This window comes from Peromyscus eremicus, chromosome 23, assembly GCF_949786415.1.
Source record: "Peromyscus eremicus chromosome 23, PerEre_H2_v1, whole genome shotgun sequence".
NCBI classification, from domain to species: domain Eukaryota; kingdom Metazoa; phylum Chordata; class Mammalia; order Rodentia; family Cricetidae; genus Peromyscus; species Peromyscus eremicus.
In genome coordinates, this window is record NC_081438.1 from 34,453,501 (window position 1) to 34,479,408 (window position 25,908).

The 25,908-nt window shown below is 45.0% G+C and overlaps 1 protein-coding gene across 1 annotated transcript; it reads right to left on the bottom strand.

Moving 5' to 3' along the window:
• On the bottom strand, positions 1–25,908 carry Ccz1 (CCZ1 homolog, vacuolar protein trafficking and biogenesis associated). The gene is made up of 15 exons (XM_059249267.1): positions 25,712–25,908; positions 24,721–24,818; positions 24,520–24,613; positions 22,867–22,944; positions 22,450–22,497; positions 20,801–20,884; positions 17,753–17,928; positions 15,015–15,096; positions 11,699–11,760; positions 11,308–11,419; positions 4,348–4,381; positions 3,631–3,748; positions 2,418–2,576; positions 1,913–2,040; positions 1–335 (listed from the first exon to the last, which is right to left on the bottom strand). Exons 1-15 carry the CDS (start codon positions 25,823–25,825, stop codon positions 280–282), a joined length of 1,443 nt encoding a protein of 480 aa, XP_059105250.1. The 5' UTR covers positions 25,826–25,908; the 3' UTR covers positions 1–279.

Here is a 25,908-nt window from a genome sequence, read left to right on the forward strand (position 1 = left end):
TTTTTAAAAACTTTAACAATTTATTAGTCTTATTTCCCAGTAAAATATCCACATAATGTCAGAAGAATGGAATGATATTCAGCTGACTACCTTGAATTAATTCCACATAAATATTGAACATCTACAAACCTCAGGGAATCATTGGACCAAGTAGAAATCTGACTTTTCAGAGCAGGTATTGCTCTGCTATTGTCACTAATGCAGCCATGATGGTAAGTTGTGATGGTAACAAAGGTTTGCCGAGGTTTCATAGAGGCAGGCGCTGGTGAGCCTTCAGAGTCAATCCAAGAAGAAGATGTTATTGAACTGTGTGGCGCAGAGTTTTTTCACCTCTTCTGCAGAGAGACCAGAAAACAGTGTGTCAAGGAACACAGCTTCTTTCCTTAAAGGTTGGATGGTTTGATCAGCACCTTCAGTTCTTTGGGGTAAAGTTAGGTAATAAGTGAGTCGGCATTAATTTTGATTTTAAATTTCAGAAGCGTAAGCAACCATAACAAAAACATTAACCAATAGAGAAGGCAGTCGGAGGAACAACTAGAAAACTCCCGAGACCTTGTTTCCCAACACACTAGAAACACCATTCTTTAGATCTGAAAGAACCGGTGTGAGGAGTGCCTGAGATACTCGTGGGTCAGGGCATTAGAAGTGTGAGGCTCTTCAGAAGCTGATGGGGTGCACAGTAACTCTGGCTACAACCTTGAGATGTAAGTCCAGTGCTTCACAGAGATAATGACCTTGATTTTACTGCTCTCCCACTTCATTTTAATTTCTGTGGTGCTAAGTATGGAGCCCAGAGCCTTGAGTATGCTAGGCAGTACCATTGAGCTACATGCCCACTCCTCTAAATGCCTATGTTTATTTCAGGTATGCACTAACTGATGCTTTTCTTGAACACAAATATTAATGCAAATATAGGTATAAAATGTCCTAAGGCTGGGCACGGTGAGGCTTCTGTAATCACAACCTTTAGGAGAAAGGCAGGAGGACGGTTTCAAGTTCAAGGTCAGACTGGTCTACATAGCAACTTTCAGGCCACCCAGACAGGAGAGCTTGTCTCAAAAAACAAAACAAAAACCTCAAAACAAACAGACAAAAGAAAAGATGGAAGACCCTCGATCTCCTTCACAGTGTGCTTAACGGGATCTGTCCCTGCCTGTGCTGCTGGCGGTGCCAGTCTACCGCCGAGCAGCAGAGGCCCACCGCACCCTTTCTCCAGGACAGCATTCACTGTCCAGAGCAGCTGCGGGGTCACACTGTGCAGAGACCCACCCTGATGGCATGCAGGAAAACCGCCTGCATTTTTCCGCTCATGTGTACAGACGGTGACGGCTGCAAGTGCCATGTCAATCTAGCAGCCTGTTTGGAGAGACTTGTTCTCATCACAGGACCAGAAAAGGACCTCTGCACACGGTGTGCACAGCTGTGGGCTGTTGGTTGACTTACTTTTCTTTTTGTAGCACTTCAGAAAACAATCTGCTTTTTTTTTTTTTCAAGACCAGGCTGGTCTTGAATCCAGAGATCCGCCTGCCTCTGCCTCCCAAGTGCTGGGTTACCGGCGTGAGCCATTACCACCCAATGAAATCAATCTTCTTTTAAGGCACTGTTAAAGTTAATACTTCATATTTATTTGTGTGTGTGTATGCGAGTACAGCATGCCCCTGTACCCACTAAGCCATTTCACAGGCCCTATTGAGTTTTTTTTTGAGACGGTCACACGTAGCCCAGGCTGACCTCAAACTCACTATGTAGTTGAGATGATACTGACCTCCTGATGCTTCTGCCTCAGCCTCCTGAGTGCTGGGACTACAGGTTTGCCCCACCATGTGCAGGTTCTATAATGTTTCTTAATACAGGGAAAAGATAATTTTGAAATATCGGTGGCATTAAAATTGAAATACCAAATCCTATTTACCATTGACTTCAATCAGGTTTGCGTTTTTTTGATTCAGAATCACATACAGTTCCCGCTGATCAGACTTCTTCCCAACAACCCAGTAATCGCTCATGGCTTTCACAATGATTTCTTCATCTTCATCTGCTCTGTAAGAAAGTTTCAGATGGGATAGTTTTATATACACAGCTCGACTGTGAGGAGAAAAAGAACTCAAAACAAGAAACGGCACTAAGCTGTCGCTATAACATCAAGGAATGATGTGTGAATGAAAGGCAACTTTGTGTGGCGTGGAATCAGCACCCACAAGTGAGTCGAGCCTGAGCCCTTTCCAGGGGCTCTGCATCACTTGGTCCAAAAGAAATTAATTGGCTAGGCATGCTGGCACATATCTATAATCCCAGCCCTGGGAAGACTGAGGCAGAGGAATCACTCTGTAGCCATCTACAAATAAAAAATAAATACAATTCCTTTCAAGTCTATGCTCAGAAAGACAACAGCTACTTTGAGAAGCTGCTAGAGTTACCTGGTAAAGTCACTGTTGATGTCGCCCAGAATCTTCATTAGGTCTGGATGCACAGATGTGAGTGACACACTGGGTGTTTTCCTCATGTGAATTGTACTTTTCTCTGCTAAATTCATGTGGTTGAAGTAGATGAACTTAAACTGGGGTTCTTTTTCAGACCTGTCCAAACATGACATTGAGATGGTAACAATTTGAAAAAATAATTTCACAGCCACAGTGTGAAAACTTGAAAATTGTAGAAGGGCAGCCTTCGATACATGTGACCTTGTCTCAACAAACAAACAAAACCCAAGAGAACCCCTTGAACACAATATTCATGGATTAAAACTGTATGGCAGGGCTGGCATGGTGATTCAGAAGGGAAAGGCACTTGCCACCAAGCCTGAAGACCTGAGCTGGAACCCAGGACCCACGTGATGGAAGGAGAGAACCGACTCCTGCAGACCATCCCCTGACCTAGACACACACAATAAACAAATGCAATTAACCAACTATATAAAGGTCTTGTATTTTCAATGGCTGGGTGTTCAACTCAAGAATCTGAGTGGGGTCTGGAGAGATGGCTCAGCTGTTAAGAGCACTGGCTTGCTCTTCTGGAGGTCCTAAGTTCAATTCCTAGCAACCACATGGCAGCTCACAGCCATCTATAGTGGGATCTGATGCCCCTTCTGGCATGCACATGTACATGTAGATAGAGCACCATATCCATAAAATAAATAAATCTTTAAAAAAAATTTTTAAAAGTCTCAGCAGTAACCAATGCTTCATCTAATAATAACATGTAATATCTAGTACAATAGAATTTTCCAGAAAGCTGGTCTACTTCTTTAACAAAATATTTTCTCTGCTATGTGATTGTCTAAATAAAAGTATACTGTCTATGAAGTCGGATTTATTTACTCCCTGTCTGTGGCAGAACTGACCTCTGCTGACCCCAATTTAGGAGACTAACATTTCATTTATCTCCAGTGCTGGGAATGAATGTGTGTCCCACGAAGTAGTTAGCCATGGGACTGCAGCTCACTGTGTAAGTAAAACTTCCCACTATCCCCCGTGAAAGCTATGTTAAGCGACAACAGCCTCTTCCACTGAAGTAAGATGAAATCCAGATGGGGACATACCTTTCCCTCTCCTAGAGACACCACAGATGGGATGCCACTGCCACCTGACCACAGCAGTTAGTGTACGAGAGTAAAATGATGCAGATACAAACCCAGATATTCTCTTGTTGATGTTAAACTGCTCACAGATGTCAGAGGCCAGCACTGTAAGCTGAGGCCCAACGATGCTGTCCAATCTTCGGCAAAAATCCAGCGTCAGCTGTGTGGAGGCTGCAGGGGTTTAAGGAACAGCACTCAGCGCTAGAGGACTTTGTGCCCAACAGTTCCTACTCATTTTACTGTTCAACACTTGACAGTATTCCAACGAAACACTGACTGATCAGCTAAATGAGATACAGACAGTCCGATGCCCCTTCCTCCCAAGTTGAACGGAAATAGAAAAGGTAGAGATGGTTATAGTTAACACAAGAACAGAAGCCTTTTCACTATGAGGGAGGCTTCATATACCTTAAGTAGTGGCAAACTCGCTGCCTCCCCAGAAACACATATTTCTTTAACACACATGACACAGCACTCGGAGTCACCGGCTGTCTGATTCATCTCAAACATACCTCACTTAACCCTGAGTCCTTCGAGGGCAGGCCCCACTGCCACCCACCACGGTCAGGAAGCACAGGGAGGCACTGGTCCCACTGCTGGTCAGTGAGAAAGACTTTAAATGTAACAGGGCCAATGAAGGTGACAGAGGTTCCAAGTGGGGAGCAGTGATTAAAACAGCCTCTCCATGGCTTGATCATTTAGGACAGAACCCAGCCCACTGCAGAGAGCTGACCCAGTCAGGCTGTAAGCAGATTCACGAGGGCACCTACCATCAATCATAAAGCACACAGCTGCGCTCATGGCCTGCGGGGAGACAAACCAGAGGTTACGACTGGTACAGAGAGGAGGAGGAGCAAGGACTGTGAGCAACTGGTGAGCTTGTCTTGATTTCAACAAATCCACTGTAAGAAGACACTGCTCTATCACCCAGAGCCGTCGGGAGGCGGGCTGTGCAGAGGCTAATATGCAGGAGGGGTGGCCTGTTTGCTACAGTGCACGGCCTCATCAGTCAAGGACACAAAGGATTTACAAATGAAGTGGCATAATTTAAAAAGCTCTCAAAACAAAACAATGAACAGACAAAAGACTGGCATCTGAAACTGGGCAGTGGGGGCACAGCGTTTAATCCCAGCACTCAGGAGGCAGAGGTGGGCAGATCTCTCTGAGTTTGAGGCCAGCCTGGTCTACAGAGTGAGTTCCAGGATAGCCAGGGCTACACAGAGAAACCCTGTCTCAAAACACAAACAATAAGAAGATTAGCATCTTATTAATTCAACTTTGATGGATGCCTGGGATTTCATGGTTCTAGTCTCTCTGTGTACATTTGACAATTTCCATTAAAAAAAAAAAAAACTTAAAAGAGACATGTTGCTACAATCTCGCCTCCTTTTATTCTAGCAAATAATTAGTTATGACATTAGCAAGTGACAGCAACCAAAACCATAAATAAAACTAAAATTGCCGAGTGTGGTGGTACATACTTATAATCCCAGTACTCAGAAGACCAGGGCAGGAGGATCAGGAGTTCAAGGGCAGTCTCAGTTACACAGAAAATTCAAGGTCAGCCTGAGCTACATGAGACCATGTCTCAAAGAAGAAACCAAACGGGCTGAAGAGAGGGCTCGCAGTGAAGAGAATGCGCTGCCCTTGCACAGGACCCAAGCTTAGTTTCTAGAACCAAGCTGGGCAATTCACAAAACTGCAGACTCAGTAATCTAGCAGCTCTGGCCTCTGCAGGCAGCTGCACTCACATGCACAGACCCACAAACACAGTGTGTGAACAGTCTTTATAACTACAAATGAATTAAAATGAAGAGGCTAAAATCGATAACCTGAGGTCCTGTCTGGAGATTCTGGGAACAAGAGCAAACTGAACCTGAAGCAAAGAGAAGGGAGGAGTCACAACAATCAAAGCCGAACGACTGCAACAGGAAGAGGAGAGACAACACGCGAAGGCAGCACTGGCTCCCAGGGAAAAACAACACAAGACTGCAAACCACCTTCACACCAGAGTCAAACCGCGATGGAGAAGAGCCCCCGGTACCACAGTACTGCGAACACCTGTACACCAGCAACCTAATTAACAACGGAACTCATCAATGCCCTAGAGAGACACAAACCACTGAAACTGCCTCGAGAAGAAACAGAACACGCTAAGCTAACACCAAGAAACTCATAATTCAAAACTCACAGTCAGGTGTAGTGGTGCACACCTTTAATCCTAGCGTTTGGGGAATAGAGGCAGGTGGATGTCTGTGAGTTCCAGGACAGCCTGGTCTATAGAGTGAGTTCTAGGACAGCAGGACTACATAGTGAGACCCTGTCCCAAAAAACTAAAATAAAAATAAAAATAAAAATCTTACACAGAAACACCAATGTACAGAGAGCTCTACTAGGAATTCCACCAAACATTTAAAGACTTAACACCAATCCTGCAAAAGTCTTTCAAAAATAGGGGAGACCACTTCTCAAATCACTCTGTGATGGTGGCATTACCCTCACACCTACACCGGACAAAGGAATCGCCAACAAAAAGCAAGAGCTCTCCTTCCCAGTCCTCCGGAATCAGCCGGACAGATGCAGGACTGGGGAGAAGTCAGCCACGTGGAGGCCAGCTGAGTCTCCATGAGCAGTCCCTGATAAAATCCTGGACATGGCGGCCAGACAACTTCCCTAGAGGGCATCACTGCACACGCTTCCCTCATTACTGCAGAAACTGGGCTGTGCTGTGTGAGGTGTGCCCAGTCTGCTGACTTCCAGACCCTGCCGCACTACCTCTTCTTGACCGTGTGTGTGTGTGTGTGTGTGTGTGTGTGTGTGTGTGTGTGTGTGCGTGCGCGTGCGTGCACGCGCGCCTACATGGAGACCAGAGGAAGGCATCCATCATCTCTGCCTTATTCCTTTGAGGCAGAGTCCTTTCCTAAACCTGGAGCTCACAGGTTTTTGTTGTTGTTTTTCAACTAACCTGGCATCTAGCAAGCCCTAGTGACCCTCCTTTCTCAGAACTCCCCCCCCCTACTCTCCAGAGCTGGAGATACAGGTGCATGTGAGACCATGCCTGGCTCATTGTGTTGGTGCTGAGGTCTGAATCCAGGTCCTCACTCTTGTTCAGCAAGTGCTCTCAACCACTCTGTAGCCCTGGACTGACTTCCATCTCTGCTCACTCACTAACAAGCTATACCTAGGAGCAAAAAGGCTTTTCAGAGTTCTGTTTTTCCCATGAACTAAAGACCTTAAAGGTGATCTTGGAGACACCCCAAAAGCAGTTGATGTCCAAAGTAAAGATAGTACTGGGAGCTCCTGAACATTGTAACTAGAGGCCACTGAGTTGACCCCTGACTACCTTAAATGGGTGAATTACATCCCCAAAAGGCTATTTAAAAAGATAAGGACTCTATGTAACACATGCCAACATCACAACTTCAACTACAGACTGAGGCTGGAAGTGGAAATCCAGTTAAGAATATCGCACCCGGCTCGACTCAGTGAGAGTTCAGAACCCTTGTCCCAGAGCACTCAGAGGACTTCAGCTTGACAGACCTCAGACTTCCCCCTGTTCCACTTGCTGCTCTAAAGTCTGCTTATTCCTGCTCCGGGCCAGACCCACTGGTGTGGATTCCCAGGGTTCTCTTGGTCACTCTCCTCAGGCTGCTGCCACACAGCTGTGCAGTAGAAAATGCAGGGGTGCAGAGACTCTACTAAGTCTGTCTGATTCTCAGTCTCATCTGTGATTAGTTTGGTTTCACAAAGAAATCTACGGTGGGGCTGGTCTAACATCATGAGACCCTGGGTTTGCTACCTGGCACCAAAAAACTAACATTATCACTGTCATCATCATCGTTATCAACAACAATATCAAAGCCTACACCGAAACCATTTTCTCTCACAACTTCAGACTATTTTGAGGAGACACTGGGCATTTAAACCAGGGCTTCACACATGCCACACAAGTGCTCTACCACTGAGCCACATACCCCATTGTTCTCTCGGGACTCTGGAAGTCTTTCTCCCAGTCTCATAGCACCTGGAGCTGGAGCAGAGTCTTTCACTGGTGAAAACCCTTAAGGACATTCTCTTCATGTCTCTCAGACTGTTCAGTGTTGGGTGCAAATGAGGTGCTTTCCTATCACTGTAGCAGACATTCATGGGGTCTTTCCAATCTGGAAACCTGTGTCCCTCTGAATGAAGCATTTTCTCATAGTTCCTTTACCACTCTCCTCTCCCTGTATTAATGGTGAATCATAGAATTAATCCACCCCCTTTTTTTCCAATCTTATCTTCCATAAATTTTAGGTGGTGTGGTGTGGTGTGTTTAAATAGTACTAGAGATGGAACCCAGGTGTCTGCTGGCTAGCTTTATGTCAACTTGGCACAAGCTAGAGTTATTTGAGAAGGAACCAGAATTAAGAAAATGCCTTAAAAACAAAACAAAAAACAAAAACCTCTCTGCTCTCTCCTCCAGGCCTGGTCACGCTCTCTTCTGTCTGTCACGCCCCCCTCCCCCCCCCCCCCGCCCCTAATAAAGCTCTGATACTGGGGAGAGGGAAGAAAAAAGAAAATGCCTCCATAACACTGACCTGTGGGCAAGTTTTATTTAGTGATTGATGTGGGAGAGCCCAGGGCATGGTGGATGGTGCCACCCCTGCACTGGTGGCCCTTGGTTCTACAAGAAAGTAGCCTGAGAAAGTTGTAAGGAGCAAGTAAGCAGTGGCCTCAGCATCAGCTCCTGCCCTGACTTCCCTGGAGGATGGACTGTGCTATAGAACTGTAAACTAAAATAAATCCTTTCCTCCTCAATTTACTTGGTGTTTTATGACAGCAATAGACACTCTAACTGAGACACTGATGCGTGAAGTCATTCTGTATGCTGTGAATATGTGTTGCTCTGACTGGTTGATAAATAAAGCTGTTTGTCCAATGGTAAGGCAGAATAAAGTTTGGCAGGACATTCTAACTAGAGAGAGAGGAAGGAGAAAGAGCAGAGAGACACTGCCAGCTGCCACCATGAGAAGCAAGATGTAAAGCTACTGGTAAGCCACGAGCCACATGGCAAAATATAGATATATAGAAATGGGTTAATTTAAGATGTAAAAGCTAGCTAGTGAGCTCTTTAGGCCATATAGTTCATAATTAATATAAGCCTCTATGTGTTCATTTGGGTCTGAGCAACTGCAGTACCGAGGGGCCAAGGAAGCCGGACAGGACCAGGAAAACTTCAGTTATAAGACACCAGGGCTTTGTGTGTGCTAGAAAAACAACACTGAGCTACTTCCTTCCATAACTTATTATTTTACCCAGGATGGGCCAACTTACCTTGACCCTTCTAATGAATTTCCTCTATCAAAAGTTGTATTTTCAGTGTGACTGGAGAGATGGCTCAGCCATTAAAAGCATTAGCTGCTCTTGCAAAGGCTAGAATTCAGTTCCCAACACCTCTGTGTGGCCCACAACTGCCTCTAACTCCAGCTCTAGGAGTCCTGATGCTTCCACAGGTACCCTTGCATGTGTATACACACACACACATGCACACGCACACATAAATAAAAAAAAAACTTTTTTTTAAATAAAAAATTTTTAAAAACTATATTTTCAGGGTGGTGAAATGGAGAGTTACTATATAAAGGACAAAAAGTTCTTGAAAGAGATGTTGTTAACAGTGTATACTTTATCACAATAATTTTTTTTGAGACAGGGTCTTGCTGTGTCGCTCTGGCTGGCTATATTATGAACATTGGAACTACAATGGAACTCATTATGTAGACCAGGCTGGCTTCGAACTCAGAGATTCACCTGCCTCTGCCTCCCTGTGCTGGGATCAAAGCATGCACCACCACAGCCAGCCACATTAAAAAAAAAAAAAAAAAAAAAAAAATTTAAGTGATAATTTCAAATAAATTGAGATTACTATAATGTGTTTGTTTTGTTTTGTATTTTGGGCAGGGGCAGGGGGACACACACAATGCTCACACTCTAAATGCTAAGCTGACCTCGAACTCATGACCTTCCTGCTGGGCCTCCTGAGTGCTCTCTTTATAGTCACAAGCCATTACACTAGGCTGCTTGGACCCTTTCCTATCATCCTGCTTCACCTTAATGCACACAACTTCTCTAATCAATGCATACTTATTACCTTTACTTTATTGTGCCTGCATGTATGTCTGTGCGACACATGTGTACCTGGTGCCTACAGAGGTCAGAAGAGGAGGTCAGATCCCCTGGAGCTGGAGTGACACACAGCTGTGAGCTGCCCCACCTGGGTGCTGGAAGCCAAGCTCCGTCCTCTGCCAGAGCATCCAGTGCTCCAAACCGCTGAGTCACCTCTCTAGCTTCGTGTATACTAATTTTTTAAAATCCTCATCTATCCCCAGAATCAGTTTTCCCCTTTTAGAGCTTGTAGAACCCAAAGCTGCTGGGGGATGGCGGCTTTATATGTGGCACAGGAGGAGAGAGGGAGCCATGCCAGGCAGATGGAACTCCAGGAAGAGCCGGCAGGCACAGATGCTCACATCACATCCTGCTCTCTCTGCCTTCAGTACTTTCCTTTAAACAGACATGTTCAGCTGCAGGCCTGTCTGTGTGCAAGGACAGGAAGAGGGAGGGACCTACTGGCTTAGAGACAGCACCCCCTTACTCCGCTCGCACCAAGCCCACTTCCCACAGCTGGCTGATGTTGGCCACTGCTGAGTTGGGGGTGTCTGTGTGCTCTGAAAACAGGTCGTCACCTGCCTCCACCTTGTCTCCTCACAGACTAGACTGGAGTCTTCTCTACTCTCAGGTTCTCTCAGGTTTTGCTTTTTTTGTTGTTTTGTTTTTGTTTTCAAGACTGGGTTTCTCTGTGTGGCCCTGGCAGTCTTGGAACTCACTCTGTAGCCCAGGCTGGCCTTGAACTCAGAGAGCTGCCTGCCTCTGCCTCCCGAGTGCCGAGTGAAGGCAAGTGCTACCACCACCTGGCTCAGGCATTGCTTTTAATCTTTCCATTATCCAGACAGCAACGGGATTTCCTCAAACCATGTCATCCTTCCTGCTTTCCTGGGACATAATTTCTAAGCCTTTGAATTAAAATATATCTATAGTTTCAGGTGTGAAAGAAGACAGACTTGTGATCAGTTTTCCTTTTTGTACCCCAACTGACTAGGGAGGGAGGGGAGGTAGGGAGGGGGAGAAACACTAACCAGGCATGGTGGCATACACCTGCAGTCCCAGCTACCAGGAGGCAGAAGTAAAGACTGCTTGAGCCCAGGAGTTGAAGACCAGACTGGGCAAACTGAAGCCTCATTCCAAAATGAAAAGAAAATTCGACCTAACATACATACATGTTCTCACAAGGAAGTATCATGAAACAAAAAACCATCCTTACAATTAGTCTAAAACTTCAGTGTTCCGAGCAAAAGCAGAACTCACTCAAGTATGGCTGTGGTGGACAGGTGGGAGGCATTTGTGCTCCAGGGCATTACCTCTCACAGCCTTTGGTCTGTGGGCATTCAGGACTTTGAATGCTTGAATATCCCACCTCAGCCAGTAATTCTTTCACTAGCAGTAAAACTGCCTAAAAGGGTTGAAAACAACCTTCCTACTGCAGAAGAGCACCCGTTTTGAGTTTTACAGAAATTAGAGCTTGCAACACCTTTTCCAAGAAACATTTAAGAGGTCTGAACTGGTGCTGGTCTACACATGCAAAGGAGGTTTGCTTTAGTATTCATCTGTAACACTGGAGGGAAAACAGTTGTTACCTTATAAACAATTAAATGGAGCTCTTCATAAGTGTCATCTGTATTTACAAAAATTTTGGGGAATCTGCATTTTGCTTCTGGATCATTAAGGTTCAAGGGTCCAGTAAGAAATCTTAAAAGTAAACACAGAGATGACTCAACTCAATGAGGTAAATTGTAAACAACATAAACAGAACACATTCCTAGTCAATGGATAGCAATGTTTTGTTGATGTTAGATGCCATTCGGTAAACACCAAATCAGAACACAATAAAGAAACAGTTTAATGTCACTGGAAACAATAGAAGTTCCTTTCCGGATTATTGCTGGTAGGGCGATTTAATGCTCATGATTTTATTTTTACCAGAGATAATGAAACCCAATACCGTAAACCAAACAATAAAAGTCCTACCTTCCATAGTGTTGAAGATTTCCTGGCATCTCTGCCCTTATTGGGGAATCCCTTCCTGCCAACTGCAAGCATAACAAATGTTGAGAACAATTAGATTTTTTTACTTTCACAGTTTGACAAACAGAATTCCTATCTGCAAGTTGGTCTCATGCCATTTTGCTATATCATTTTCCTGTATTTCTCTCCACCTAGGGGGAAGAAAAAAAAAAAAAAAAAAAGGAAACTACACTCTTAAAGTTTCTGTGTACGCCCATAGCACCGTGCTGCTCTCAACCCTGGGCAGGGTTGTTTGCAGTGACAATGGTTAATGCAGGACTTGCTAACTGGTCAGCGTGCTGGGAGTAAGTGACTGAGTGGTCAGTGACAGAGCAGGTCATCTGTACCAGCCTTCCGCCACTCCATCTACGGCGCAGGAAACCCTGAGGAAGGGAGGGTAAAGGATGGGAGAGCTGGAAGATGGCAAGGAGAACAGTATTAGTAATAGTACAACAATGGAAAAAGAACATGAAGCCAGGAGGAAACAGTTTGGGGTTCTGGGGGAAGCTGAAACAGCAGCAGTGCTTGTGGGTGTGGCTAATACATACGCTGTATAGACACAGCATGTCTGAAAATTTGAAAGACAATATAGTAAAACTACTACAAAGTACATGAAGAGCTGCCTAATTTTAACCAGGACAGTGACAATGTAACTCCATCTAAGCCTAAATCCACAAACTAATTCAATTCTTTTACAAGAATAACTGAAATTTCCATGAGGCCTAAGGTTCTTTTTTTTTTTTTTTTTTTTTTGGTTTTTCGAGACAGGGTTTCTCTGTGTAGCTTTGCGCCTTTCCTGGAACTCACTTGGTAGCCCAGGCTGGCCTCGAACTCACAGAGATCCGCCTGGCTCTGCCTCCCGAGTGCTGGGATTAAAGGCGTGCGCCACCACCGCCCGGCGAGGCCTAAGGTTCTTAATGTCTTTCCACACTACCCCATGGAGACTGTCTTCTTTCCATTTCCTGCATGTGGGAACTCAAAGTTACAAAAGTGCTTCTAAACATCGATGGCAGAAGTCAACACCAGCCTTGTTTGGGGTCCAAGTGTCTGTCTTCATCCAGGACACCAAGTTTCCTCAAAGATCTGTACTTATCATGCTTTGGTCTTGCTGAAAAATATTGTTTCAAGAGCTGGAGAGATGGTTCACAGTTAAGAGCACTGGGTTTGAGTCTCAGCATCCACATTGAGCAGCTCACAGCCACCTGTAACTCCAGTCCCAGAGGATCCAATGTCCTCTTCTGGCCCTTTTAGGCACTGTATGCACATGATACACAGACAATGGTGCTGGCAAAATTCCCATACATATTAAACTAAATTTTGAAAAATGTTTGGTGCTTTTCTGGTTTTAACATATATGATAATTTGAATATAATTGGCCTCCATAAGCTCATAGGGATTGGCACTATTAGGAGGTGTGGCTTTGTTGGAGTAGGTGTGGCCTTGTCGGAGGAAGTGTGTCACTGTGGGGGTGGGCCTTGAGGTCTCATATGCTCAAGCTATGCCCAGTGTCTCAGTTCACTTCCTGTTGCTTGAGGATCAAAGAGAGAATTCTCAGCTCCTTCTCCAGCACCATATCTGCCTGCATGCCACCATGCCCCACCATGATGATAATGGACTAAACCTCTGAACCTATAAGCCACCCATGTTTTCCTTTACAAGAGTTATCATGGTCATGGTATCTCTTCACAGTAATAGAAAGCTTAACTAAGACAACATATGACCTCAAAATATCCCCAATGTATAGTATACTCAGTGGTGAAAATGCACGGCCCAATACTAATCTACGAGAGGAGCTCTCAGATGTATAAATTCACACTTCCATGCTGTGTTGTAGCTTTCCACATTACACACACTCTTCTTCAGGCATGTAATCAAGTACTGGACAGTCTTCTGTTGTGGCACCATGCTATCAGAGGTTGGCAAGTATCAGAAGCAATTCCTTGAGAGATGTGCTTACAAGCAAGGCTTTGAGATCTGACAGAGTAGTCCTGGCTTTGCCACACTCTTGTTGGAAAACTGTATGGTTTGAATCTAGGATGTCCCTCAATGATTTGTGTGTTAAGGGACTGGTCCTTAGCTGGTGGTGCTACTGACAGGTGACTGTACCTTGTGGATGCCAAGCTCATTGATGGCAAAATCCATTGATGAATTCAAAATTGAATGGACTATTTGAGATGGGTTCTTGTTGGAGGAAGTAGGTCACTAGGCATATCCTTGAAGGATATATCTATCCTTGGATGCTTTCTCCTTGCTTCTCCACCCTGAGGTAGGCAGCCTCTGCCACACGCAAGCAGCCAACCTTTGAAACCTCTGAGACTGTGACAAATCAAGCTCTCCCCAACAGAGCTGTTCTCCTCAGGTGTCCTGTCAGTGACACCTGACAGAGTGCTGATGTCCCCTAAGCCTGAGCCACCTCCTGTTAAACAGTGTAACCGACTCTTGCGATGCCCACAGAAGGTCCTGCGGGCATACAGATATGCGGGGCACTGAGATCATCACTGGTGCACAGTAAGTACTCAACAACTGTTGGCCACTGTGTCTGACCTGGCTGGAAAAGAGCTACGTTCTGGGTGAGGCTCTCCTCAAACCTTTCTTTCAATGTTTGTTTTCTTGAAGTGATGAGACTGGAACCCAGGGCCTTGTGTATGCAAGCAAGTACTCTGCTAGTGAGCCACATGCCTCTCCTTGAGTTTATCAGAGACGTTTTTCCATTGTTTCAAGTCAAGGCCTTAAACATTGGCAACAGATGGTGGGATGAGGGTGAAAAAAGAGCTTGCAAAAGGACAGAGCAAGCAAAAAGAATGATGTTATGGGTGGTGAGCACTTTTCACTTTCAACCTAATTAAACTATAAAAGGATACGTTGGGGAGAACACTAGTGCTTAATGTTCTCTGTGGAAAGCTGGGAAATGAAGTACCGCTGTGATAAAGCAAGTCGGGCAGTAAGTCATCCACTCGCAGTGGAGACGAAGATGCTGCAGACTCAACCAGGGCTCTCACAGACCCCTGGCACTTCAGAGCTCTCTGACCCTATCCAAGATCCAGTTTCCTCTCTAACCCATGAATTGCTCCACCTACTGCCTTTGAACACAACAAACCACAGAAAAGATGACATGCATGGTTTCTTACGTGACCATGACCGACCAATACACAGCTAAATATCCCTGAGTTTCATATACCAACATAAAGCAGCTCAGAAGAGTCCTGTGCCCATCTTACTGCACCCACCTCCACCTCCCGTCCACTATGTGCATGTCTTCACCTACAGAATGCAATCATACCTCGGGTTCGATGTGCCTGGGGAACAGGGAGGTGGTGAGATATTTGTACAAAATCCTCATGTCATCTTGTTCTAATCCACTCCTGAAACACCAGGAAAACACTGGTTACAGTTTGGAATTGGTCTTCTGACTTCCCTGCTCTACAGTAATGCTCCTTTTTGTCTTTACATTATATGAAGATGCTGAGCCGGGGGTGTAGGTAAGATAGGAGAGCGCTTGCCTAGTATGCATGAAGCCCTGGGATCCACCCCCAGCACTGCATTAAAACCAAACAAGCCAAATGGGCATGCTGGTGCACACCTGTAATCCCAGCACTCAGGAAGTTAAGGCAGAAGGATCAAAGTATCCTTTGGGACTTAGAGTTCAAGGCCAGGCCACACTACATGAGACCTTGTCTCAAACCAAAGGCAGACAGAGACCCCTGTCCTCCAGCTGGGAAATTCAGGAAGGAAACACAAACCAAGTGCTGCACTAGCACTGCACGCTGACCTGCCGGCAGCTGCTGCTCCACAGTTCTAGATTTTAAAGGAGACTTGAAACAAAGCCCCAGCAGGGCCAGCGAGAAGGCTCAGCAGGAAAAGGCATTTGCTGTGCAAGCCCGGTGACCTGGGTCTGGATGGAACCAATGGTGGATGGAGAGATGTGTGTGCACTATTTGTTTCTAAGTCCAATAGACCTGACTTTCAGGCTGAAACCCATAAAGGGTTACTTAGGGAACAAGAAGAACCACATGCTTCATCTTGGCACCCTGGCCTATACAGTGAACTCCACATTCTGGAAAATACTGATAACCATAATATCAGAAATATATGTGTATTTTGCTTCAGGCAAATCATGTCATTTCAAATGAGGCAGAAATCAGGGAAAATGCTGGGAAGTGGCAGACATCCGCCTGTGAAGAGGTGTTTGTTGTTGTTTGGGGACAGGAGATAAACAAGGAAACTGAAAAGCCCTGGGAGAACTGCATAAATGCCTCTTCCATTTCCTGTCATGTTAGAATGAGTTCTGGCCTTCCTTGCAAACAGCTGCTGCCCCGTCCTGCACATGCCTTCACTTAGATAGTGTACCGGGTCATCTCCCACACTACCCTCTGCCTTCAGGATTCAATTCTCATGAGTCCTGACTACACATAAAATGCAAGAGAGGCTGGGAACATGGCTTGGCAGTAAAGTGCTTGCCACACTAGCATGAGGACCTGAATTTAGACCTCAGCACCCATGTAAAGAGCTAAGTGTGACCTGAGCTAAGTGTGACATGCACGCCTGCAATCCAAGTGCTGGGGGGTGGAGACAGAAGCATCCTGGGACTCACTGGCCAGCCAGCCTACTTTAATCAGATAAATAAAATAAAGATAAATGTTAAAAAATGAAAGTAAGGGATTTGGGATTTAGCTCCGTGGTAGAGCGCAAGGCCCTGGGTTCAGTCCTCAGCTCCAGAAAAAAAAAAAGAAAGAAAGAAAGAAAGAAAATAAATACTCTAGGGGTCCTGGAGCAGAAATAGATGTTCTGTGCAAAGAAGGGAAAAGGGGCTCAAAGCCTTTGCTTCTTGCACAGCAGTGCTGACCCACAGCAGGCTGGTAGGTGGTGGAATTTCCAAATCAACCACATGGACGGCTACAACAGTTATCTTTTGCAGAAGTAACTGTGGCGATAAAGAGAAAGGAGAAACAACTTTCCTTTTGAGACATATGTAAGCACTGGGGATGAGGGCTGAGGCAGGAGGATCACAAGCTACATAGCAGCTTGAGCTACATAGTGCGACCCTATCTTAAAAAATAAAATAAAGTGACCAGAAACACAATGAAACGCCCACCAGGGCCAGGAGGACAGCTCGGTGGGTAAGGGTACTTGCTATGCAACCTGATGACCAAAGTCTAGCCCCAGGACCACATAACACTGGAAGGAGAACCGACTTCATAGGCTGTCCTCTGACCTCCACATGCATGCGCCCACACATGCATCACACAGTAATAAGAAAAATCCAGAGACGTTTTTCTCTAGCTTAAATCTCAGCAATTCATTTGTGCACACGTGGTACTTACACTCTATCAAACTGGCTTCTGTTTAATTTGTGTGCAGCTTTCTGCTGTCATTACTTCAATGCTAAGTGGCCTTTTATCTGTCACCCCAACTGTCTGTCACTGGTGAAGACACTAAGTCATTTGAGAACAGCCCCCTCTTCCTGCTCCTACCCGTCTTCTACCTCTTTTTCACTATTCATGTATGTTTATGTGCAGGAGTGTGTGTGGTAGGTATGTGGGTGCACATGTGTAGGTGTGCATGGGAGTGTATGCACTTAGATATGGAGGTCCCAGGTTAATACCAGGAATCCTCCTCAGTCGCTCTCTACTTCATTCACTGAGGCAGGCTCTCTCCTCAAACCCAGAGCTCACTCATACTACTAAATTAGCTAGCTAGCTTGCTCTGGAGAGCCCCGTCTCTGCCTTCGGCCACCATACCTACTGCACTCATGTGGGTTCTGGGGATCTGAACTCTGGCTGTGACCAACCACTGAGACATCTCCTCAGTCCTCGCTCTAGTCTGAAGCTCCTCCGCTTGGTAATTGTAATCATTTATCACTCCAGCTTTGTTCGAAGTAGGTCTTCCAATCTGACAATTCCTACACAGAATTTTCCTGCTAGTTTCCACTTCCTGTAGGACAGACAGTCACATCAATTGCTGCTGTGTTTACTACTCTGACCTCGGCTCTGACAGGCCAGGCCACAGGGTGTTACCTACCAGATGAGCTGGTCATTGTAGAGGAACGCAGTATATTTGACTACACTTAGGCTTTCTTCCATTCTGTTAATAAAGGACTGGATTTTCAAGTAAGTCATTTTATCCAATGGGAAGAAGCTGATTCCACCAAAAATATCAAGGAGGTCACATGACTGCAAATGTAGGGTCTGCAAATACTGTGGGGAAAACAGACACAAGTTTAACAACAGCACACTCAATACAGTGCTCATCACTGAAAATAATCTCACGATAGGCTGCTAGGTATGGCCCAGTCACACACTGACAAACAGCTCAATGACAAGTCTAACAAACGGCAAGTCAAAAGCGACTGGATTTTAAATCAATGCCAACTTTGAAATATAAAAGTTGAAAGCTCACTGTTGACTTGGTACGTTTCATCTCTTAGGATTAAGTTCCTTAAGAGTCCATGTGATAGAACCATGGACACAATGCATTCTGAAGAGCATTAGTCAGGACAACAGTTGACTCATAACAGGACAGTAATGAAGACAAGAACAGGGACTGAGACAGATGGCACCAGAGTGACTTATTACATTACCATTAACACAAGAAACGCTTCTAGATGGCTCAGAGATAAAGCACTTGCCACACAAGCAGGACTGGAGTTCAGATCCCCAGCACCCACATAGAAAGCCAGGCAAGCATGAGGGCTGCCTGCAACCCTGCCAAGGGAGGCAGAGACAGGGGACCCTGGAGCAAGCTGGCCAGCTAGACTTACTGATATGGTGACCTCTGGGAGAGACCTTGACTCAATGCGTAAGATGGAAAGCAATTGAGAAAGACACGCAGAATCAACCCTAGGTTGCATGCACACAAATAGTAATAAGTGACAATACAAAAACAGGTGTGAGAGATGTGGTGGTTTGAATGAGAAAGGCCTCCATAGACTCAGATCCTTAGCCGATGGGACAATTTTGAGAAGGATTGGGAGGTGTGGCCTTGCTGGAGGGCACCTGTAACTGGGGTTAGGCCTTGAGGCTTCAAAACCCCAGCCACACCCAGTCACTCTTTCTCTTTGCCTGCTGCTTAAAAATCAGACGTAAGTTCTCATCTACTGCTTCAGCTCCATGCCTGCCAGCCTGTTGCCATGCTTCCCACCATGATGGTCAGGGGCTCACCCTCTGAAACTGTAAGGGAGCCCCCAGTTAGATACTTTCTTTTATAAATTGCCTTGGTCATGGTGTCTCTTCACAGCAACAGAACAGAAACTAAAACAAGAGGTATTTTAGGGAGAAAATAAACTGAGAATTATTACTTGAACATAAACTGAATTTGACAGAGGTCAGGGCAAGTGAATCAAGACCCAAGTACGATGAAAGAGACTGGTAACTATTTTAGAAGTATCATCACTTGGGACACACCACACTCATGTGACTGAATCTGTGTCACAGCTGTGTTAGTCAGGGCTCTATTGCTGTGAAGAGACACCATGACCATGGCAACTCTTAAAAAGGAAACCATTTAACTGGGGCTGGCTTACAGTTTCAGAGGTTGAGTCCACTGTCATCCTGGCGGGAAGCGTGGCAGCAGGCAGGCAGACATGGTGCTGGAGAAGGAGCTGACAGCTCTATATCTGGATCCACAGGCAGGAGGAAGAGAGAACCACCTGGGCTTGGGCTTCTGAAACCCTAAAGCCCTCCCCAGACACACACTTCCTCCAGCAAAGTCACTCCTACTCCAACACGGCCACACCTGCTAGTCCTTCCAAATAGTGCCACCCCTGATGACTAAGCATTCAAATCTATAAGCCTATGAGGGCCATTCTCATTCAAGCCAACACAACAGCCAAAGCCCTTTTTCTTGAATTAGTACACATGAGGCCCGTTAGCACAACAGAAAGGACAAGCTGGGTGTGACAATTCACATTTCTAATTCCAGTACTTTGGGATGCTAAGACAGGAGGATTACTGTACTGTGAATCTGAGGTCAGTATAGGCTAACCAGTAAGATCTTGCCTCAAATTAAATAAATAAATAAATGAAAAAGAAAGAAAGAAGAGAGAGAGAGAGAGAGAGAGAGAGAGAGAGAGAGAGAGAGAGAGAGAGTGTGTGTGTGTGTGTGTGTGTGTGTGTGTGTGTGTGTAACAAAAGTGTACTCTGGTAACTGGTTTAATTTTTCTAATCAGCTAACCCACCACACAGTAAGACAGCTTTTGAAGTAAGCCCTCCCTGCCACATACACAGACGCAGGGAGAAAAAGATTAAGTTGAGTCATGTCTCGAAGCTGCTCCAGGAGCCTTGGATGGAGGCAAGGTGCTCTGTTCCAACAGCCTAGATTACAGGCCTGAGGAGTTCCTCACTGCTCTGGATTTGCCATAACAATTCTCAGGTTCTTTGCCACATTCAAGGTCTGGGTTTTAAATCTAAAGAAACAAATCTGGAGGTTGGAAAGATGGCTCAGTGGGTAAGAGCTCATACTGCTCTACAGAGGAGTGGAGTTCAGTTCCCAGTATCCTGGGGGGAAAGCTCACAACTGCCTGGAGCTCCAGCTCCAAGGAATCGGACGTCCTCTTCTGGCCTCTATGAGCATTGCACTCATGTGCACATACCCACACACAGACATACACAGACATACATTTTAAGATATAAAAAGTAAATTGGGCCTGGTAAGAAGGCTCAGTGGTTAAGAGCACTGGCTACTCTCCCAGAGGACCCAAGTTCAATTCCCAGCACCCACACGGCAGTTCACGTATATCTGTAACTCCAGTTCCAGGGCATCTGGCACCCTCACATAGACATACATGCAGGCAAAACACCAATGTACTATATATTATATTATATATGTTATAAAAGATGTGTGTGTGTGTGTGTGTGTGTGTGTGTGTGTGTGTATATATCTTTTTAAAATAAATAAAAAACAAATTTGTCTGCCTCCATATTGCTCCATAACCCTCTGGTGCTGGAGATCAGCCAAGGTTCTCATCCAAACCAACTAAGTGCTCTGCCAATGGCTCATATCACCAACGGCATCTCTTTCAAGATGTGTTTGCATATTGTTCAAGTTATAAATAAAACTTGGGACACTTACCCGATGGAAGAACTTCTCTAATCTTTCTTTCAGAAGCTTGACACCTCCATCTTCCATGGCTTTCAGAAACGTCCCATTAAAAAGCTAATGGTGTAAAGCAGTGTGGAAAGTAAAGTCAATGTCCTGGCTACTCAAGACTCGGTAACAGGCTCTTCTTTTCACCTTTTAATTAGCTTCATTAACACCCTCCAGGTCCTTCTGAGCACAGAAAGTATTTGTGAGAAAGCCCAAATTACAAATAACTTACAAAACAATATACTAAATGATAGACATTGCTATTTTCATAAAGCTGTTTAATAACTCTGCCCATCGTTTGTTTATCTGTTTGTTTTTGAGACTTCAGGACTTCCAGGTTACCCAGGAGGTCTCACACTCAAAAGTCATCCTCAGCTACCCAAACAGTTGGAACTGTAACCCTGACCGGAACTCGGGTCCTCTGCAAGAGCAATACAGACTCTTAACCAGTGAGCCATCTCTCTGACCCCATAAATAAATTAAAAACTAAGTAAAAATATTTAAAATTTTTTAAGGATGGAAATGTAGCTAAGTGGTAGAGCATTCACCTGGGTTCAATGCCCAGTACTCCAAAAGAATAAAGAATTACTTTTAGAGCCAGACATGGCCGCATACCCCTGTAATCCCAGGACTCAGGATGCTGAGGCAAGAAGATTGTGAGTCTGAGGCCAGTCTGGGCTATGTAGAGAAACCTTGACTCCGAAAGCAAAACAAAACAGAACTGTTTATAAACATTCCCAAACTTATCTTCAGATGAAGTGGACACACACTAATTTCAAAGAGAACCCAGTCAGATCCTGCATGTCCTTCACCAATGTCTAGCCAGATAAGTACAGGTCTCACCCTCATCAAAGAAAACATCTCCTTGTAACAAAGACCATTACAGAAATCCATGACTGATCAAAATGTAGAAAAGAAACGATCGTGTGGCCCCCAGCCCCAAGCGATACAACTACAACACAATTCCTACATCTAAGGCTCAGGGATCCAAGAAGAAGAGGCAGAAAGATTGTAAGAGCCAGAGGAACAGAAAAACTGCTGGGAGGTTGTATCTCCTAGAAATGTCAGAGAAGCTACACCATGGAATCTCATCAACATGGCTGCCTAAACAGGATGACACCAGCAGACACGCTAGCATGGCAGGGAGAACTCTCACGGAAGGGCCTCAACCCCGATTAAAAACTGTAGGCAACTAAGGAATGTTGAGAGAGGGAGAAATAGTCTTCCCCCACCAAATGGCTATCCAATACCAAGTGGTCAGCTCTGAAAGCATGTACATACAAGTAACATTATATGAACTGAGCAGGTAAACACATATATTTACTTATTTATGTTATATATGTGTATATTTAGGTTATATACATGTATGTAATACATATATATACAAACATATACATATGATTAAAGAGAAAGACCGTGAGAGAATGGAGTGTGTAGGGGGTTATGTGGGAGGGCCTGGAGGGAGGAAAGGAAAGGAGAAAATATTGTAATTATATTTTAATTTCAACAATATAAAATAAAAAATTCTTTTAAAACAATATTATTTGTAATGCCTGTCCTTCATCTCTTCTTTCCTCCCCAGCTACCTGATGCTCTTTCCCAGAAGGCAGTGCAGATGTGGAAGCCACACTTACCTTGTACATGCTGTAGCACTGCTGTAGCACTGAACTGTACACCTTGTCCTACAAACAAGAAAACAGCATCTCACTGGATCCAGGGCACAGCAACGGGACAATTCTCGGCAAATCACATGATTAGTATAAACTTGGTCCTATGGTAGTTGCATGCTGAAATTACAGGCATTTAAATTCAAATTTACAAACCAATAAGCCGCTTTTAAAAGGGCTTCACACACAGATGACCCGTGGAAGGTATTAATAAGACAGGGCACTTAAGTATTTTTAGAAGATTATGTTAAAGTAAGCAATAAACATAAAACTTTGCTATGAACCCCAAGAAGGCTCTTAAAAGCTAGCTAGTTAAATGTAAGTTACTCGACACATCCAGGAATACATTTTCCTAAAAGCACGGGAACAGAAGCCGCACATTACCAACAGTTCCTCCTCCTGGTACTCCACAACTGACTTGCCATCTTTACTTTGCTTTTCGATGATAGGATTCCGAACAACCTATGAAGTTTGATAAAAGGAAATTATATAGTGATATGACTGTATGTTTTAAACTTTCTCTTAAGTTTTAAAATCTGGGGCTGGGAATATAGCTCAGTGGTGGAATGTTTGCCCAGCATAGGCTTGGGTTCCAGCTCCAGCTACAAACTATAGATAAACAAGAGCCAGCAAGATGGCTCAGCACATAAAGGCACTTGTCTACTGCTGACCTGGAATTTAGTCCCTAGGGCCACATGGTGGAAGGAGAGAATAAACACTCTCAAGTGGCCTTCTGACTTCCACAGATGTGCTATGGCACACCTCCCCACCAAAGTAAATAAATAAATATAACAAAAAAAAAAATAGATCCACACATGCATGTCCTTCACCAATGTCTAGCCAGATAAGCACAGGTCTCCCCCTCATCAAAGAAACATCTCCTTGTAACAAAGAAGATGTTTTATATTATATTACTACGGCATACCTCCCCTGCCAAAGTAATATAATAAAAAAATAGAGATCCACACATGTGCTATGGCACACCTCCCCTGCCAAAGTAAATAAATAAATATTATAAAAAATATAGATGAAGAAAATAATTGAGAGAGCTGGGGGGAAGACACGAGGGCTTGAGTTTGATCCCTATACCCATGTAAAAGTGGGGCATTCTTAGCACTCAGGAGGCAGAGGCAGGTGGATAGCTATGAATTAGAGGCCAGTCTGGTCTACAAAGAGAGCTCTAAGCCAGCCAGGGCTACACAGTCAGATCCTGCCTCCAAATAAATAAATAATAAATAATAATAAATGAATGAATGAGTTTTTAAAAAGTGGAATACGGTGGCGCAGTTCCAGCATTAGGGAGGCAGAGACAGATGGGTTCCTGGAGCTTGCTGGCCAACTAGATTAGCACAGCTGGCCAGCCTCCGATCTTTGTAAGAGACCTTGCTCAGAAAACCAGGTGGACTCCTGAGGAATGGCACCCAAGGCTGACACATGCACCCATAAACATACACATGCTTGCTGTGCGGTGGTGGCACACGTCTTTAATTCCAGCACTCGGGAGGCAGAGGCAGGCGGATCTCTGTGAGCTCAAGGCCAGCCGGGTCTGCAGAGTGAGTTCCAGGACAGCCAGAGCTGTTACACAGAGAAACCCTGTCTCCTTTTCCCCTCAAAAAATGAATAAACGCACACATGCTCACCATCACTCCCACAAATACACAAAAATTATTCAACATGTTATACCACTAGACACAAAGTTACTTTTGTTTGTGGTGTCTATTCCAGAACTCAGCAGGGACCTATCCCTGGCAGGCAGCTAGCTCCTGCTCTCGCGCTCGCTCTCTCTCTCTCTCTCTCTCTCTCTCTCTTTGAGACAGTGTTTCTGCCTGTAGCCCTGACTGTCCTGGAACTCATTCTGTAGACCAGTCTGGCCTCAAACTCAAGAGTTCTGTGGGCTTCTGCCTCCTGAGTGCTGGGATTAAACAGCCCCAATCTGAATAGAAATTTTGATTTTTAACTTGCAACCAATTTTACTGTGATTCCTAAGGATATAAATCCCCAGAACTTTACTATGACTGTATATTTACATATATTTACCATGACCATCCAGAAATTTTCCTCTGGTTCATTGAAGAACTGTCTATTCTTCTGTGTGTGTAAAGATTTTGCAGGTTTCGATGGGCTGAAAGTCCTAGGGGGAAAAATGTTTTAGAAACATAGTTGGAACAACCCTAGTGTAAGTCAAAAGAATTCACCAATCTACAAACAAACAAAAAAAAAAAACACATAAAGAAGTACCTTGTAAACTGTACAATTGCTTCACATAATCCAACATTTCTAATTTTTTCATTCTTTTCTACTTCATTTGGATGATAAAACAAAATTTTATTTTCTTCCTAGAGCAATACGAAACAGAAACACAGCATTAATGTCAGCATTTATGAGTTTAACATCCACCTCTCCCATCATAGAGGCTAAGGACAAAACCTAAAAATGTCTTTAGAAAACTCAGAATTATTGTATCATGGTTTTGTAAATACTGTAATCCATCAGTGTTACAATTGTGATATTCACCAAATCAATCACATTTCATCAGTAGTACAAAATGAGGTTCATGAAAATCCCGGATTCTTTCCATGTGTCACCAACCCTCTCCAGGAAGATGCTAGTATGCACGGGTGCAGGAATACAGATCGTGCAATTAAACCAAGTCGGCTCAAAAGCACTTGGACTGACAGCCTCTAAATAGGACTGTGATTTGCTTACAACAACACACAGCTCAGGGACATCCTTTGAGGAAGTCACCACCCTCAACTCAGAGCAAACAAAAACTCTTGTAACAATACATTTTTGGGGGGAGAAGAAAAGATTAACTTTCTGAGGCTCTTCCAAGTTTGGTTGGTTTCGGTTTTTGTTTTTTGTTTTGTTTTTTCCTCTTTGGGGAGCTATGGTCCACCAATCTGGTTCCACCTTCGCAATCACGGACTTTCAAGAGAGAAGACAAGTTCAATTTTACCGGCCCAGAATTGACTCCAAGGGAAAGACATTGCAGCCGGGCGGAGGGATTAAAGTGAAGGACCTTCACTGACAGGACCGGCCTGCGTTGTCAAGTGCCGGACACATCCCACCCGGCGCGACACCTGGCACGAAGCAGGCTCGGTCAGGGCGGCGCACACTGAGAGGTGCGGCCTCCGGACGCTCCCTGCAGCTCCTGAGCACTGACACCGGCCGCCGGTCCCCCGGTCCCCCGGTCCCCCGCCCCGTCGGTCTCCGCAGCCCCTCAGCGCACCTCTCCCTCGCGCGGCCCGAAACGTGGGTTATAGATGAAGAAGCTCAACAGCGCCGGCGGGAACTGCTTTTCCTGGGCCGCCCAAGTCCCCGTCCCCGCCGCCGCTGCAGCCATCCCGGCCCGGCCCCCACTTCGGGAGCCTCCCCTCCGCCCGCTCAGAGACAGCAGCCTTAGGGAACACCGCACTTCCGCCTCCC

Excerpts from the sequence above, each read along its gene's own strand:
- Ccz1 (XM_059249267.1), bottom strand. The coding sequence starts at position 25,825 with ATGGCTGCAGCGGCGGCGGGGACGGGGACTTGGGCGGCCCAGGAAAAG. Across the intron at positions 24,614-24,720 it reads GCAATTGTACAGTTTACAAG|GACTTTCAGCCCATCGAAAC; the intron begins GTACTTCTTTAT and ends TTTTCCCCCTAG. Across the intron at positions 336-1,912 it reads AAACCTGATTGAAGTCAATG|AAGAGGTGAAAAAACTCTGC; the intron begins GTAAATAGGATT and ends GTCTCTCTGCAG.